The 13,443-nt window shown below is 53.7% G+C and overlaps 1 protein-coding gene across 1 annotated transcript; it reads left to right on the top strand.

Annotated features, from left to right (window-relative positions):
• Positions 1-1,726: 1,726 nt before the first annotated feature.
• emilin3b (elastin microfibril interfacer 3b) lies at positions 1,727-10,224 on the top strand. The gene is made up of 6 exons (XM_078081958.1): positions 1,727-2,187; positions 6,883-7,005; positions 7,272-7,555; positions 7,649-7,977; positions 8,138-8,488; positions 8,557-10,224. Exons 1-6 carry the CDS (start codon positions 2,000-2,002, stop codon positions 9,697-9,699), a joined length of 2,418 nt encoding a protein of 805 aa, XP_077938084.1. The 5' UTR covers positions 1,727-1,999; the 3' UTR covers positions 9,700-10,224.
• The last annotated feature ends 3,219 nt before the right edge of the window (positions 10,225-13,443 follow it).

Genomic DNA, 13,443 nt, shown 5'->3' with positions numbered 1-13,443 from the left:
CAAAATACATTAATTCAACATGGGCGAGTGACCCTCTATTCTACATGAAGCACAAGGAAATGAAAAACAGGACGAAACGGAGCAAAACACGACTCGTGAGCCAACGAAAACCACTTCGCTCCACTAATAATTCATGCAGAAATGGAGCTCTTTCCTACAAAGAACGTTCCAACAAATGCTGATTCCTTCAGCGTCGATTGTTTTATTTGACACGACCTTTGTGATTCTATTTATAGTTTTAAATGATCGCAGACCAACGTTTAGAGAGCTCCGCAGATGTCTCTGTTTTTGCCCTGTAAGACATCTGGACGTGTTGACCGGACTGTTCCCAATACGGGAAGTAACCAACCATCGCTAAGGCAAATATCTCCACAGGTTGAGCACTCGCTGTGGGACAAACTCTGTTTTTCTTTCCCACTGAGCTGAGAATGAAGAGTAAAGAAGGCAAAGAGGTGCTCGGTCCTCACGCGGGTGTGAAGGACGCGCCGCAAAACAAAGAGGCTGTTTCAAACACCTGCTTCTTCCTTTGAGGTCTTCCTCCTCCGGGTCGCTCTCTAAATCAACCACAAACATCTTAAAAGGTCAGAAGAAGTTATTTAGTTTTTTTTTGGTCAGAATTGACTAAATGATTATTTTCGAATCATCGAAGAAGCTGCGGATTCTGTATATTTCAGACTCAAAGGGGCTCAGACCTGCATGAAGGTGGTAGATCTTTGAGGAGCCGACAGAGGAGCAGAGAGCTAGCGGCTAGCTAACTTCAAGCTCTGTCATAATACAAACTGGGGAGTTTTATGAAGATGGAAAAACATCTTTATTTCTGTTGTAGTTTGTCGTTTCTACATAGATGTCTATGGGGACGACCTTGTTCTCTGGCGCCTCCAGTGGCCGTACGGAGAACTGCAGGTTCCCTGTCACTCCTGCTTGGCTTTGTTTCGCAGCATCATTTGCAGCATCCAAGCTTCTCTTTATGTTTCCATTTTGTCGCAAACATTAAATGAGAAATGAAGATGGTTCGGGACTTCTTCTCAAAACGTCACCTTTCTTACAATAAAGGGTCGGACATATTTTTAGGCCTCAACAAACACCGATCACACAGTTGAGCATGAATTCAGGCTGAGATGCTCAACGAGCCACCGCAGCGAGGCGAGAGGGGGGGTCCATTGAGTCCAGACCCGCAGCGCCTCGACCGGCCCGACGGAATGACGCCTCATCGGGTTTTTTCACTGTCGTCATCAGTTTGAACATTTATTTGTCACATATGTAGTTAAACATTCCAAAGAAAATGTTGATGATGATGATGTGAAAGTTATAATAGAGGAAAAATAAATAAATATATATATATATATATTGTTGGAGATTTCAGCAGGAAACGAGGTGGCAAAGCTTCATAACTTTTGATATCTGAATGTGTGTATTTTGTGCGCGTGCGTGTGCGTCATACGGGAAGGAGTCCCGCACATCAGATAATATGAGCAGTCGGCTCTCCCCCTGGTTGGAGTTGGGGGGCAAATACAGGACCGCCTGCCCCGTCAGAGGCGCACGCACACACACACACACACACACACACACACACTTACGCAGAGAAAGTGCAGAGAACTTCAGTTCCTGCATGTGTACAGTGTACGCAGCTCTACCCCCCCCCCACCCCCCACCCCGCCCCCATCCTTCTCCTCCAGCACACCTTTGTGCCCCCCCCCGCTCTTCCCTTTATTTGCCCGCCGCGCTCGCGCGCTGCGCTCACTCACTCCGCGGCGCGATGCTGCTGTTGATGCTGCTGCGGCCGTTCGGGCTCCGCGGCTCCTCCGGGGCCCGCTGAGGAGGACGTGTGCGGGAGGTGGGGGGGGGGGGGGGACGGGGGGTCGTGGGGGGGGGGGAGAGAAAAGAAAGGGACGCTTTGAGGAAACTACTTTTTAACTCCCGTTTCTTGCCTTTCCGTGAGCGGGACTTTAGAAGCGAATGAATTAGAGCCTCGAGAGGAAGAAGAAGAAGAAGAAGCAGGATGCGGACCGCGCGGTGTCACGTGGCCGCTCAGCTGCTCCTCTTCGCGGCGATGCTCGCCGAGCGCGCCGCCGGGAAGGGAGCGTTCTACGGGGGACACGTCAACCCTTTCCACGGGAACCGGTACCACCTGTTTAAGGCGGGACTCCACCCGCGGCAGCCCCCCAGCAAGCCCATGACGCGCCACAAGTAAGTGACCCCCCCCCACCCCCTCCCAGAAGAAGAGACGCACGTGCTCCATGAATGTGGTATCGAGTCGGGGCTTCGGACTCGGTAACGGATCCCCGAATCGAGCCTCTGTTCCCGCCGCACGCCTTCAGAGCGGCTCGGTGGTTCACACCTAAAAACATCTGGCAACTTCACATCAGGGCAGCACTGACGGATGAAAACAAGGGCGTCACTATGGGGGGGGGGGGGGGGGGGGGGGGGGGGTGTGAATGTGTCCAGATGTTTACTTTACTGTAGAAACGGTACAACCGATATGAGCGATGACGTCACTGAGGCTTCTTATGGTTCTTTCAAAAGGATCGTTACTTTATCTTTAGGTGAGACAGAAGCAACGGAGAGTTTCTGGGGTTTTCAGCATGTGGGGGAATATTGTATGTTGTCAGATATTTGCATATTTAAACGTGTCATTTCATGAAATCTCCTTCTTACATCAAACCGTACAGCCCATTCCTCTGCATTCTGATGGTTCTAGAGGTTTGTTCACTCACACAGACGTACCCTGGTCTCCATGGCAACGGGCTCCTCAGCATCCCCCCCCCCCTCCCCCCCATCCACACGTATTTAAGTTTGCTTTATGGCCGTGAAGCCGGCGTGAGGTCTTTAAAAGTCTTTGGAGTTACTCTGGAGTCCAGATTCTGCAGCCAAATCGTTTACAGGTTATTCAACCTCCGACTGACGCCTTTAATAAATACGAGGTGCGAGTTTACTGGAATAAAAAAATCCTTTTTGGTCGGTAGAAGCTGGTATCTGCGATGTGTGTGTGTGTGTCCAACAATAGTGTTGATAAAGGGCAGCGGCCCCCGGGGACGTGTCAGGGTCAGACCCCCGCCACGGACATACGAGCTCAGTGTCGACCCGAAAAAAAAAACACATTTAAAAATAACACAGATGCTGTAACACGTGTGTGTGTGTGTGTGTGTGTGTGTGTGTGTGTGTGTGTGTGTGTGTGTGTGTGTGTGTATTCTGGTTAAGGATCACACTTCTGTGTGTTTACAGCTTGTAAAAAAAACTGACTGGCTGTTTTTTTTTTTATAGAAAGAAGATATCTAAAAATTCTCAGCTGTTGAATGCTTTTTTTTTTATTTGGAGGCTTTGTGTTGAATCACCTTTGTGTTGGGAGGCGAGACATTGGATTTCACAGTCCTCAGTGTGCTGATACAAAAGGAGACATTTGTATTCTGTGGTTGTCACATGCTTTGTTGCAAAGGAGCCAATGAGCACCAGGAGGCAAACGGCCATTCAAGGGAACCACATTCGGACAATTCTTTTTGACTTCTGAAGTTTTTATTTCACGAACGCACCAAATCTGTGTTTTCCTCCCGATATTTGAGCCTCGGCCAACAGATCCGATGCGTCTGACGCCTCCAAACCGCATAAAACAAAGTATAACAATACATGAAGATGAACAACATAGTTCAATAATGCAGTAACCGATAACACTTTGATCCAGCTGCTTCGTTTCCAGCGGCCCACAGGCATCTCTCCCCATGTGGCCCTTCGACCAGCTGCACGGCGACAGGTGAACCAGCTGATTTATAAATCAATTAGGGATCCCACAGACGCCACATGCCTCCGCTGATCACATTAGCCACATACGCCGGGGCTTTTCGATGACGTATGGGAAGGAGATCAAAGGGGGGGGGGGCTAGTCGGTGGAGGTCAGAGGTCGCGTTTTGTACGTTTGTGTTGGACAAGAATTGAGCCGTTCTCCTGCCAAAGGTCAAAGTAAAACTCTCCGTTTTCTTTCTCAAATCTGCCGCTGCAGAACCGCAAACAATAGAAACACGCAAAGAGTGAAGTTGAGCTTAATTATTACAATTATTCATGTTTAAAATGCTACATCTTTGCCTCGTGACCTCACGGCTGATTGTTTATTAGTTATAAATCCTCACCTCACGCTGAAGTTTGGTCTTCCTCTCCTACAACGCCGCCATGGCAACGGTACACAGAAAAATGGCCGCTGGCGTTCGGGGCAGCGTGGTCAGACGTTGTGGTGGAGAGCGGGAAGACGGAGCTTTAGATTTCCAGCGCTGACCTGTGATCACGAGTTTGAGGTTGGACCCGAAGGAGACCAGAAGGAGACCAGAAGGAGATCAGAAGGAGACCAGAAGGAGAAAGGCGGCCAGAATGAGACCAGAAGGAGATCAGAAGGAGACCAGAAGGAGACCAGAAGGAGACCAGAAGGAGACCAGAAGGAGATCAGAAGGAGAAAGGGGACCAGAAGGAGACCGGAATGAGACCAGAAGGAGATCAGAAGGGGACCAGAAGGAGATCAGAAGGAGAAAGGGGACCAGAATGAGACCAGAAGGAGATCAGAAGGAGACCAGAAGGAGACCAGAAGGAGATCAGAAGGAGAAAGGGGACCAGAATGAGACCAGAAGGAGATCGGAAGGAGATCAGAAGGAGACCAGAAGGAGATCAGAAGGAGAAAGGGGACCAGAAGGAGATCAGAAGGAGACCGGAAGGAGACCAGAAGGAGATCGGAAGGAGACCAGAAGGAGACCAGAAGGAGACCAGAAGGAGACCAGTTGCTGTCGGTGGGATTTTCTTTCCTTTCCTCTTCTGGTTCCTCTTTGGTTTTCCTCACGGAGCCGACTCCTGTTCCACACTCTCCGGTTTAGTCCTCCCGCTGACCATGACAGATCTACCGCCCCCCCCCCCCCCCCCTCTTTATTTCAAGAACACAGAACGCTTTTATTACTCAGAAGAAGATTATGTGATTGTGTGATTTCACACTACCGGCTTTGAGCTTCTTACACTCAAGAGGAAAACTAAAGAACCCAAAGAGCTCGTGACCGATTCCCCTGAAACGCCGTGAAGGTTTGAACCGTAACAGGAGCCTCCAGCTGCCGAGGAAACGTCTCCATTAAGAGCGTATACGTGTGGAAAGAGACGCCCCCCCCAGAGACACCGGCGCTAAAGGACATAAATCTGGTTCAACCGCCAGAACCGCCCCCCAGGTGGGCGAGAGCGGACAGTAACGAGGGGGGGGTATCGGGGTTACGATGAGGCAACAGAAGAAGAGCGGGGGGGGGGGGTGATATCAGAAGCGGGGCCAGTGGAAGATTACCTGCAGGAAGAAGGGAGGTCATCTTTTTTGAGGGGGAGGTAAAGGTGAGTTATTTTGGGCCCAGCAGAGGGAGGTGGTCCAACACCATGAGAATGTGGGATGGGAATTCTTACCCCCCCCACACCCCCAGCCCCCCACCTCGGGACCTCGGAGCGATTTAAGAACGGTAAATAATACACTGAAAATATTTACAGTGGGACCAGATGACAAAGGATTGTTGGTGTCAGCTGGAGACTTTGAAGAAGCGTGAGGAAGACGGCTAAGACGAAGATGAGGGTCTCTGGAGGAGTTAAGGAGCAGAAGAAAGGTGGGACCCAGAAGCTTCGGGGGGATAAGAAGTGAATAAAACGTACCACGTTGCTGTTAGCGTGACCCGACCTCAGTGACCTTTACTGTCTGGCGGCTAGCGGGTCCTCCTGCGTGGCCTCCCATCTGTCACCGACGAGGGCTAAACGGAACATCGGAGAGTATTTATCAGAGTATTTATACCCCGTCAAAGCCCGTAGGGTGAGGGGGGGGGGGGGGGGGGGGAGATACGAGGGGGGAGCAGGAACAGAAACCAGGAGAATATGTATTTCTTTCCTCCTTTTCATCCGATGGACATCTGGATTCGTGCACAAGGGAGAGTGAGTCTGAAGGTCGCCCCCCAGATGTGCAACTGACAAATAAATATGGGTGGACGCTGATTGGCGCTGTGTGTAATGTGAGACCCTCACTGGAAACACCGACTTGCTCTCATGAAGATATCTTCTGGATGATCTCCAGGAATCATCACGCCAGTGAGAGCTCTGCTAATATGTCCCTCTCCAATCAAACTGGGACATAGTCATGACCTGAGCCCTTTATGTGGGGGCCTAAGGGGGGGCCAAAAACACGCGTGATGTGAACAAGCAGAAGCTTCAACACAGAAAATGTGTTTGAGGTTCAAAGCGCTTAAAGAACTCCATCACACCCGAACCGCTACTTCCGTAACAGAGCGCAGCAGGTTGCCAGGCTGGTATGAAAGAGCGCTCTGTCATTCTGACCGCCCCCCCCCCGACCCTCCGTTGACATATGTCAACACGGGGAGAGTGGTGACACACACGCACACGCTGTCAACACAAGTCAGCGGTTTGTACCGAGCAGCAGCGGTTTCTCACAGATTCTGACGGACGGCCTGAACCTGTTAACTTGCCCCCCCAGTGTCCTGAAGCAGCTGTGGAGCGACGTTAAGTACCGCATGTGTTGCTGATGGCTCCCTGCTGAACGTCAGAAATGCTTCACAGGCGGAACGTTCGTCCGTTGCCGTGGCGACGGCCTGGGAGGCGGTCCAGCTCCCGGCATTATGCGGATGAAACACACGGTTCAAACGTTCAGGATCCTGGTCATCACTTCATTGGATAGAAATGTTCATTTCAATGGTATAACTAATAATAATTAGTGTTCCAAAGAAACTAAAAAAGGCAAATAAAGTTTGTGTTGTTATTGTGGTTACAGATTCCTCCTCTTGTATCTCTGCCTCCAGTAGTGTGACATGCAAACATGCTTCAGATAGTTATTATGCAGCTTGTATAAGTGTGTTTTTTCCTCTCTGCCCCCCCACACAGAAACCACTGCGCCTTCGTGGTCCAGAAGAACGTCTCGTGCACCGTGCAGGACGGAGTGACCTCCTACGTGAAGGCCGAGTACACCACCCAGTGCATCTGGGGCCAGAAGTGCCCCGTCGTCATGTAGGTTTGAGTAGGATGGGCCCTGTTAGAGATGTTCCTCGCGCTGCAGGGTGAGGAACATCTGCATCCGTGCTGCCCTCTAGTGTCCAGCCAGCACGCACACGCGTGTTCCAGGTGTAGATCAAAACAATGTAGTAGTGAGTTCGTTCAAATGATGGCGGCCGAACCGTAGCATCCTCATCCGGTCTCCTTTCCTACCGCTTGGCGTGTCCTAATCACCATGGTAACCGCCTCCATGCCTGTGATAGTGAACTTGTCCCCTGCAGGTACAGGACCTGTCACAAGCCCAAGTACAAGGTGGGGTACAAGTCGGTGACGGAGCTGGAGTGGAGGTGTTGCCCCGGTTACTCCGGAGAGAACTGCCACGACGGAGCCTCGGCGCTGCCCGAGGTTAAAGGCGGGGGGGTCCCCCACCGCCCGGGGACGAAGGGCTTCCCCCAGTGGCCCCCCGTGGACCAGAGGCCCGGAGGAGGCCAGCTGGAGTCCGGCAGACCGATACCCGGGGTTCCCACTGGGCATCTGCCCGCCGGCAACGGAAAGCCAAACCACGGTGAGAGCCGCCCCCCCCCGTCCCTCCCACACACCCCCCTCCCTTCCTCCTGAGGAACAAACAAAAGCAGACATTTCCCCTTCCTCTTCACAGGAAACCGATTGGGAGTTTCGGGGGTGACCGGGGAGCGCCTGGACCGCATGGAGGAGGACCTGCGGCGCCTCACCCAGGGCCTGGACACCCTGAGCGGGGCGGTGGCCGGCCTGGAGGAGCGGCTGCGCACCTCCCTGGGCGAGGACACCAACAGGGTCCTGGGCTCCCTGATGCCGAGCGCGGCCCCCCGCCCGCGGGACGCCGCGGTGGGGTTCGGGCTGATCCCGGAGGGGGGAGGGGGCTTCGGCGGATTCGGCGACTTGGCCGGCCGGGTGACGGAGGTGAAGGACGAGCTGCGAGCCAAAACGCACGTGTTGGAGGAGATCCAGGTGATGTCATCGCCGTACTTAAATATCGATTTATGTTCCTTCAAACAGCTGCATCAGTTCACATGACTCCATCCTAAATGCTCCCTCACTGCTGGTCCTGGTCCCCTCCGATACGCAAACATGCATGTGCTTATTAATAATCCGCGCACCCCGCCTGCAGGGCATGGTCCTGGGTCACGACGGGCAGCTGAAGAGGCTGCAGGAAGGAGCCTGGGGGCTCCCCGCCTCCCATCCAGGCTCCGTGCTCCACCTGGAGGAGGTCCTGGACGCCAGGCTGGCCGACGTGCGCGCCGAGATGCTGGACGGCTTCGAGCGCCGCCTCGCCGGCCTGGAGAGCCACTGCGACGAGAAGATCGGGGCGGTGCAGAGCCAGTGCCACCGCGAGCAGCTGGACGGCCACCAGCAGATGCAGCAGTCCCTGGACGGGCGAGAGAGCGGCATCCGGGAGGAGCTGGGCTCCCTGCAGGCCCAGATCCAGGGTCTGACGCTCACCGAGAGCTGCTGTGGACAGGTAGGACACACACCTGTCCATATCGCACTGGTGTCACTGGTGAACTGACGTCTGATTGGCGGTTGCAGGTGGACAGTCTGTCCCAGCGGGTGCTGCGCCTGGAGGAGTCCTTCAAAGGCCTGACGGAGTCTCAGCGGCAGCTCCGGACCGCCCTCGCCGACCAGAGCATACACGTGGAGACGCTGATCGAGACCCGCCTGGTGGACATAGAGGTCCGCCTCAACGCAACGGAGGGCGGAGCCGACGGGGCGCCGGGGCCCCTCGGAGGTCTGGACGGCTTCAAGACCCTGCTGGATGACGAGCTGAGGAAACTGGAGGAGAGGGTGTTCGTGGCGGTGGAGGAGCTGAGCAACGCCACCGCCCCGGCGCTGCTGGAGGGCCACGTGGTCCCGGCGCTGGAGACGGAGATCGACTCCGTGCGGAGGAGGGTGGAAGGAGACCTTGACCGAATTCAGAAACAGCTGACGGATCTGGAGCTCCTCTGCACCTCCTCCTGCTCGCCGCCCGGCCCGCCAGCGGGGAGCGCCGGCGTCACCGAAGTGGAGGAGGGGTGCGAAGGGATGGGCAAGGAGACCACGGACCGCCTGGACTCCCACGCCCGCCAGCTGGACCGCCTCAACAGCACCCTGCAGAACCTGGTCCTCCACCTGGCCCAGGAAGAGACGCAGGGCGCCGTGCGGGGGGAGATCACCCTGCTGAAGGTCAACATCAACTCGGTGAACCGCACCCTGAAGGGCCTGAAGGACTCGCTCCGCTTCATCGCCAGCGAGGTGGGCCAAGCCAACGCCTCCTGGGAGCAGCGGGAGCACCACATCGTGGACCAGGTGCAGGGCATCACCAGGCTGGTGGGCCACCAGGCCTCCCTGCTGGGGGCCGGGGAGCGGCGGCTGGCCCAGCTGAAGGGCGAGCTGGTGGCTCTGAGGAGGCGGCTGGCCGGCGAGCTGCGGGGCTGCCGCAGCGCCGCCGTCGAGGCGCAGAGGGAGGTGAAGGCCGTGGGCGGCAGGGTGAGCAGCGTGGAGGGCCAGTGCGGCAGCCTGGGGGAGCTGGCGGAGCACCTGGAGAGGATCCGGGCGGAGCTGGAGAGGCACTCGGACGCCTACCTGGCCGAGGCGAACGGCACCGCGGCCGCGCACTCGCAGCAGCGGGCCGAGGTGGAGGGCGGAGTCAAAGACTACGGCGAGGAGGGGGCCAACCAAAAAGGAGACGAGTAGCATCCGAGCTACAGAAAAAAAGACTTCCTCTCTCTCTCAAATCCCATCAAATGCAAATGAACTGGACATGGAAAACACCCCCCCTCCCCTCCCCAGATGTCCTGTCTCTCCCTTTGAGGTTTTACTCCATAGAGCCCCCCCCCCCCCCCCCCTCCCCCCTCTGATCCTGATTGCTTTGTCTCTGTATTTGACCTTTTCCTTTAACTTATATGTGTGACTGCATCGTTGGCGTTGTATTAAACTGTTTGTATTAGAGAAATGATTAATTAACAAAGCGGGCGACGCGGGTTTCTACTGACCGGTTCACATCCTCGGTGTGGACGTCTGGAACTGTACGTCAACCTGGTGCTATTTACAGGTCATGTTGTAAACTTCTGTGTGCTCAAAGAAAAAAAAAAGAAATGTATTTCTGCTTTCTGTTTGTTTTTCTGCCGCATTGCTGCGTAGGAGTTCCACAACGTGCCACTAGGGGGCAGAGACGACGCGCTACACATGGTTAAAGGAAATAAAGAGTGACACACTCTTCTTCAGACTCTTATACTCTTTATTGATGCCTGCAGGTCGCCTGAAGATGGTTAATGAACACATTAATGATTGTTGATATTCTCGTTTACTGTCCATAAATATGCAAAATATAACCCATATGATTAGGAATGAGGAATAAGATTTAAAGATTTTTTTTTATTATTGTCATTTACACACTGTTTACACCCTGTGTATTGAAATTCTTTTACTTGCCTTTCCGGAAAGCCGACCAATTTTAAAGGATGGCAATCAAAAGATACGAAGCGCCACAAAGCAACGATGCCTCGGGACATGTAGCAGCAAATAATGTGACCCAACACATTCTGTGACACAATTCAGGACTTTAATCTGCAGCATGTTGCCACTGCAAACATTCCAATCCTCCTTTATTTCACGCGTCATTGTGATAAAGAGAGGGCCTCTTTGCGAGTAAAGAAACGATATTTAATCCCACAGATCGTCAGAAGCTGATGAGGAGATGTGCCTTTTTGGCCCTTATAATAAAAATATGCGTGTGGTTTGACTGTGACGATAATCAGCAGCAGATGGAAGATTCAGACGTCTTCGAAGGCAACAATTAAAATGTGGTCGGGTGGGTTAAAAACAAACAGGTTGTGTTTTTGAAGAATGTGAAGTCGTCGCTGGCAAACAGGATGTTAATTACTGATCTACACCTTCACCCGCTGACGTTCAAATCAACCAACTGTCAATCATTTCTCTCAATATCTGCTGATTAGAGATATCGCAGATTAAGTGGAACAACAGACGTTGAGTTCTGACCCTGCAGGTCTCACAGGTCTCATATTTATGACTTAATTATGAGAAACTGTCTCGTTTTAATGGCTCAACTGGTCTCAAACGGTGCAAATGGAAACTAACTTCCATTGAATCTCTGAGCAGTTTTTTTTTTTTTTAAGTGCTTGTTTTGCGGAAAATAAATGTGAATGAAAGAGCTTGACTGCGTTAAGAGTCAAAACCGGCTCACAAGACCGCGGTCACATGAAGCAGTCAGGTGACACGGTGAGGTCACTGCGTGGTGTGTGTGTGTGTCTGTGGGGGGGGGGAACTCAATGATAAATAAGGAAGTTGAATGAAAGTATCAACAAATAGACGCCAGACGACCTTGCAAAAGCGCAGCAGTCAGCACGTGGTTGATAAAAGCATCTCCTTGGCAACCGTGACGAAGAGGCGAGCAGCGGAGAGGCCGCCGGCGTGAAAACAAGAACGCCGGAGGGATACGAGGGACGACCTCAGAGAGGAAACACACGAGCAGAGGAAACGAGTGAGGGGGATGGAATGTGATGTGATGGGGGGGGGGGGGGGCAGAGGACGGGACACCGAGACGAATGGTGGACCAGTGAGTGGTGAAGAGGAGGAGGAAGGATGTGTTGACGAGCTCCTCGACAGGAAAGCAGGCGAGAGTCACAACAAACAATAACTGAAGACCCCCCCCCTCCACCTCCTCCCCCAACCTTAACCTGGGGGACCAGATAGCAGCTGGGGGGCTCTGCTGCGCCGTCCCAGTGGTGGCTTTGGGGAGCCGCAGCAGAAGGGGGGGGGGGGGGGGGGGCGTTCATCATAAATATAGCTTTTTGTCTTGTAGCCTTTTTTAAATTTAGTCCATTTAGAAAGACAGAAGGAAAAAGTAAAAGCAACAGACAAACAAACAAACAACAGTCACCGTGACGACGCCAATATATCATTTTTGTTCCTTATTTCATCCTTAACGTATCTGTGTAAACTGAATGTGACAGGCTGGACACACCTTTCTTTACCTCTCCATGCGTCCACAGGGGATCCCGTGCTTACGGTCACATTGCAATGACTTGTGGGTAGTTTCCTCGGGCGAGGTCAGCGTCTAATGCCGATTCATGGAAAGAGCTCAGACAAAGCTTAACGCACCTTAGACAGAGGAACTGAACTCATGGGAGCGCCTCAAATCCCAGAGTCCGTCGGGGCGGAGGCTGGGATCGGGCCTCCATGGGGGTGGGGAGGCTGGGATTGGGCCTCTGTCAAGAGGAGGCTGGGATCGGGCCTCCGTCGGGGCGGAGGCTGGGATCGGGCCTCTGTCAAGGTGGAGGCTGTATCGGGCCTCCGTCGGGGCGGAGGCCGGGATCGGGCCTCTGTCAAGGTGGAGGCTGGGATCGGGCCTCCGTCGGGGCGGAGGCTGAGATCGGGCCTCCGTCGGGGCGGAGGCTGGGATCGGGCCTCCGTCGGGGCGGAGGCTGGGATCGGGCCTCCGTCGGGGCGAAGGCTGGGATCGGGCCTCCGTCGGGGCAGAGGCTGGGATCGGGCCTCCGTCGGGGCAGAGGCTGGGATCGGGCCTCCGTCGGGGCAGAGGCTGGGGTCGGGCCTCCGTCGGGGCAGAGGCTGGGATCGGGCCTCCGTCAGGGTGGAGGTCGAGCACAATTCAGTTAATCCCGCATTGAGCACCATCAGACCTCGACAGCTTTAAAACAGTTGAACGCGTTGTTGCCTCCTTGCTCGTGAAGGAGTGAATGCAGCGCCCCCTGAGCAGAGTGACGCGACCCGCGCGGGTTCACCCCGCAATATGCTAATATGCTAACACCACATTTCCGACGGTTGGCGGGCGCGGCGGGACAAAGGAGGCCGAGTGGACATGTTTAACTGGGACGTAGAGAGCGGGTCGACTGGTTAAACTGGTTTAGGACTTTCCGCTGCCAGTTCTTAGATCACAGATTAATTCCCAGAAAAATATGGCCGACATCTTCTGTCCGTCAACTTTGAGGCCTGTGAAACGAGCGGCTGTCAATGTGTGCGTGCGTTGTGTATGCACATCCTGAGACAAAGATTTAAGAGCTGCCCTGTGTGTGTGTGTGTGTGTGTGTGTGTGTGTGTGTGTGGCAGACTGGTGTTAGCATACCAAAGCCTTGTGTTTCCATTAAGATGTGGCTGCTCCAGTCAGGCCTCTGTGCCTCTGCCAAGCCTCACACACACACACACACACACACACACACAGTATGGGGGGGGGGGGGCAGTGGTATTTTCATTGAGGATGAACAGAGGTTCACAGAGGAAGTGTGGGATTACATCTACACTCGTAGGTATGTTCCACGCCACCGTGGAGATTAATGTACGATTAGGAAACACACGTCGTCATGGTGACGCCGACCGTCTGTTGACTGGTGTTTTAACACCGTGAGACATTTTTAGTTGTCGCCATATTTTTGGTCAACAGGAAGTGACACTATCTGGTCT

The sequence above is a fragment of the Gasterosteus aculeatus genome, chromosome 2 (genome assembly GCF_964276395.1).
Source record: "Gasterosteus aculeatus chromosome 2, fGasAcu3.hap1.1, whole genome shotgun sequence".
Taxonomy (NCBI): Eukaryota; Metazoa; Chordata; class Actinopteri; order Perciformes; family Gasterosteidae; genus Gasterosteus; species Gasterosteus aculeatus.
Note: the sequence above shows the minus strand (reverse complement) of the source record. Positions and strands in the feature narration are given on the sequence as shown.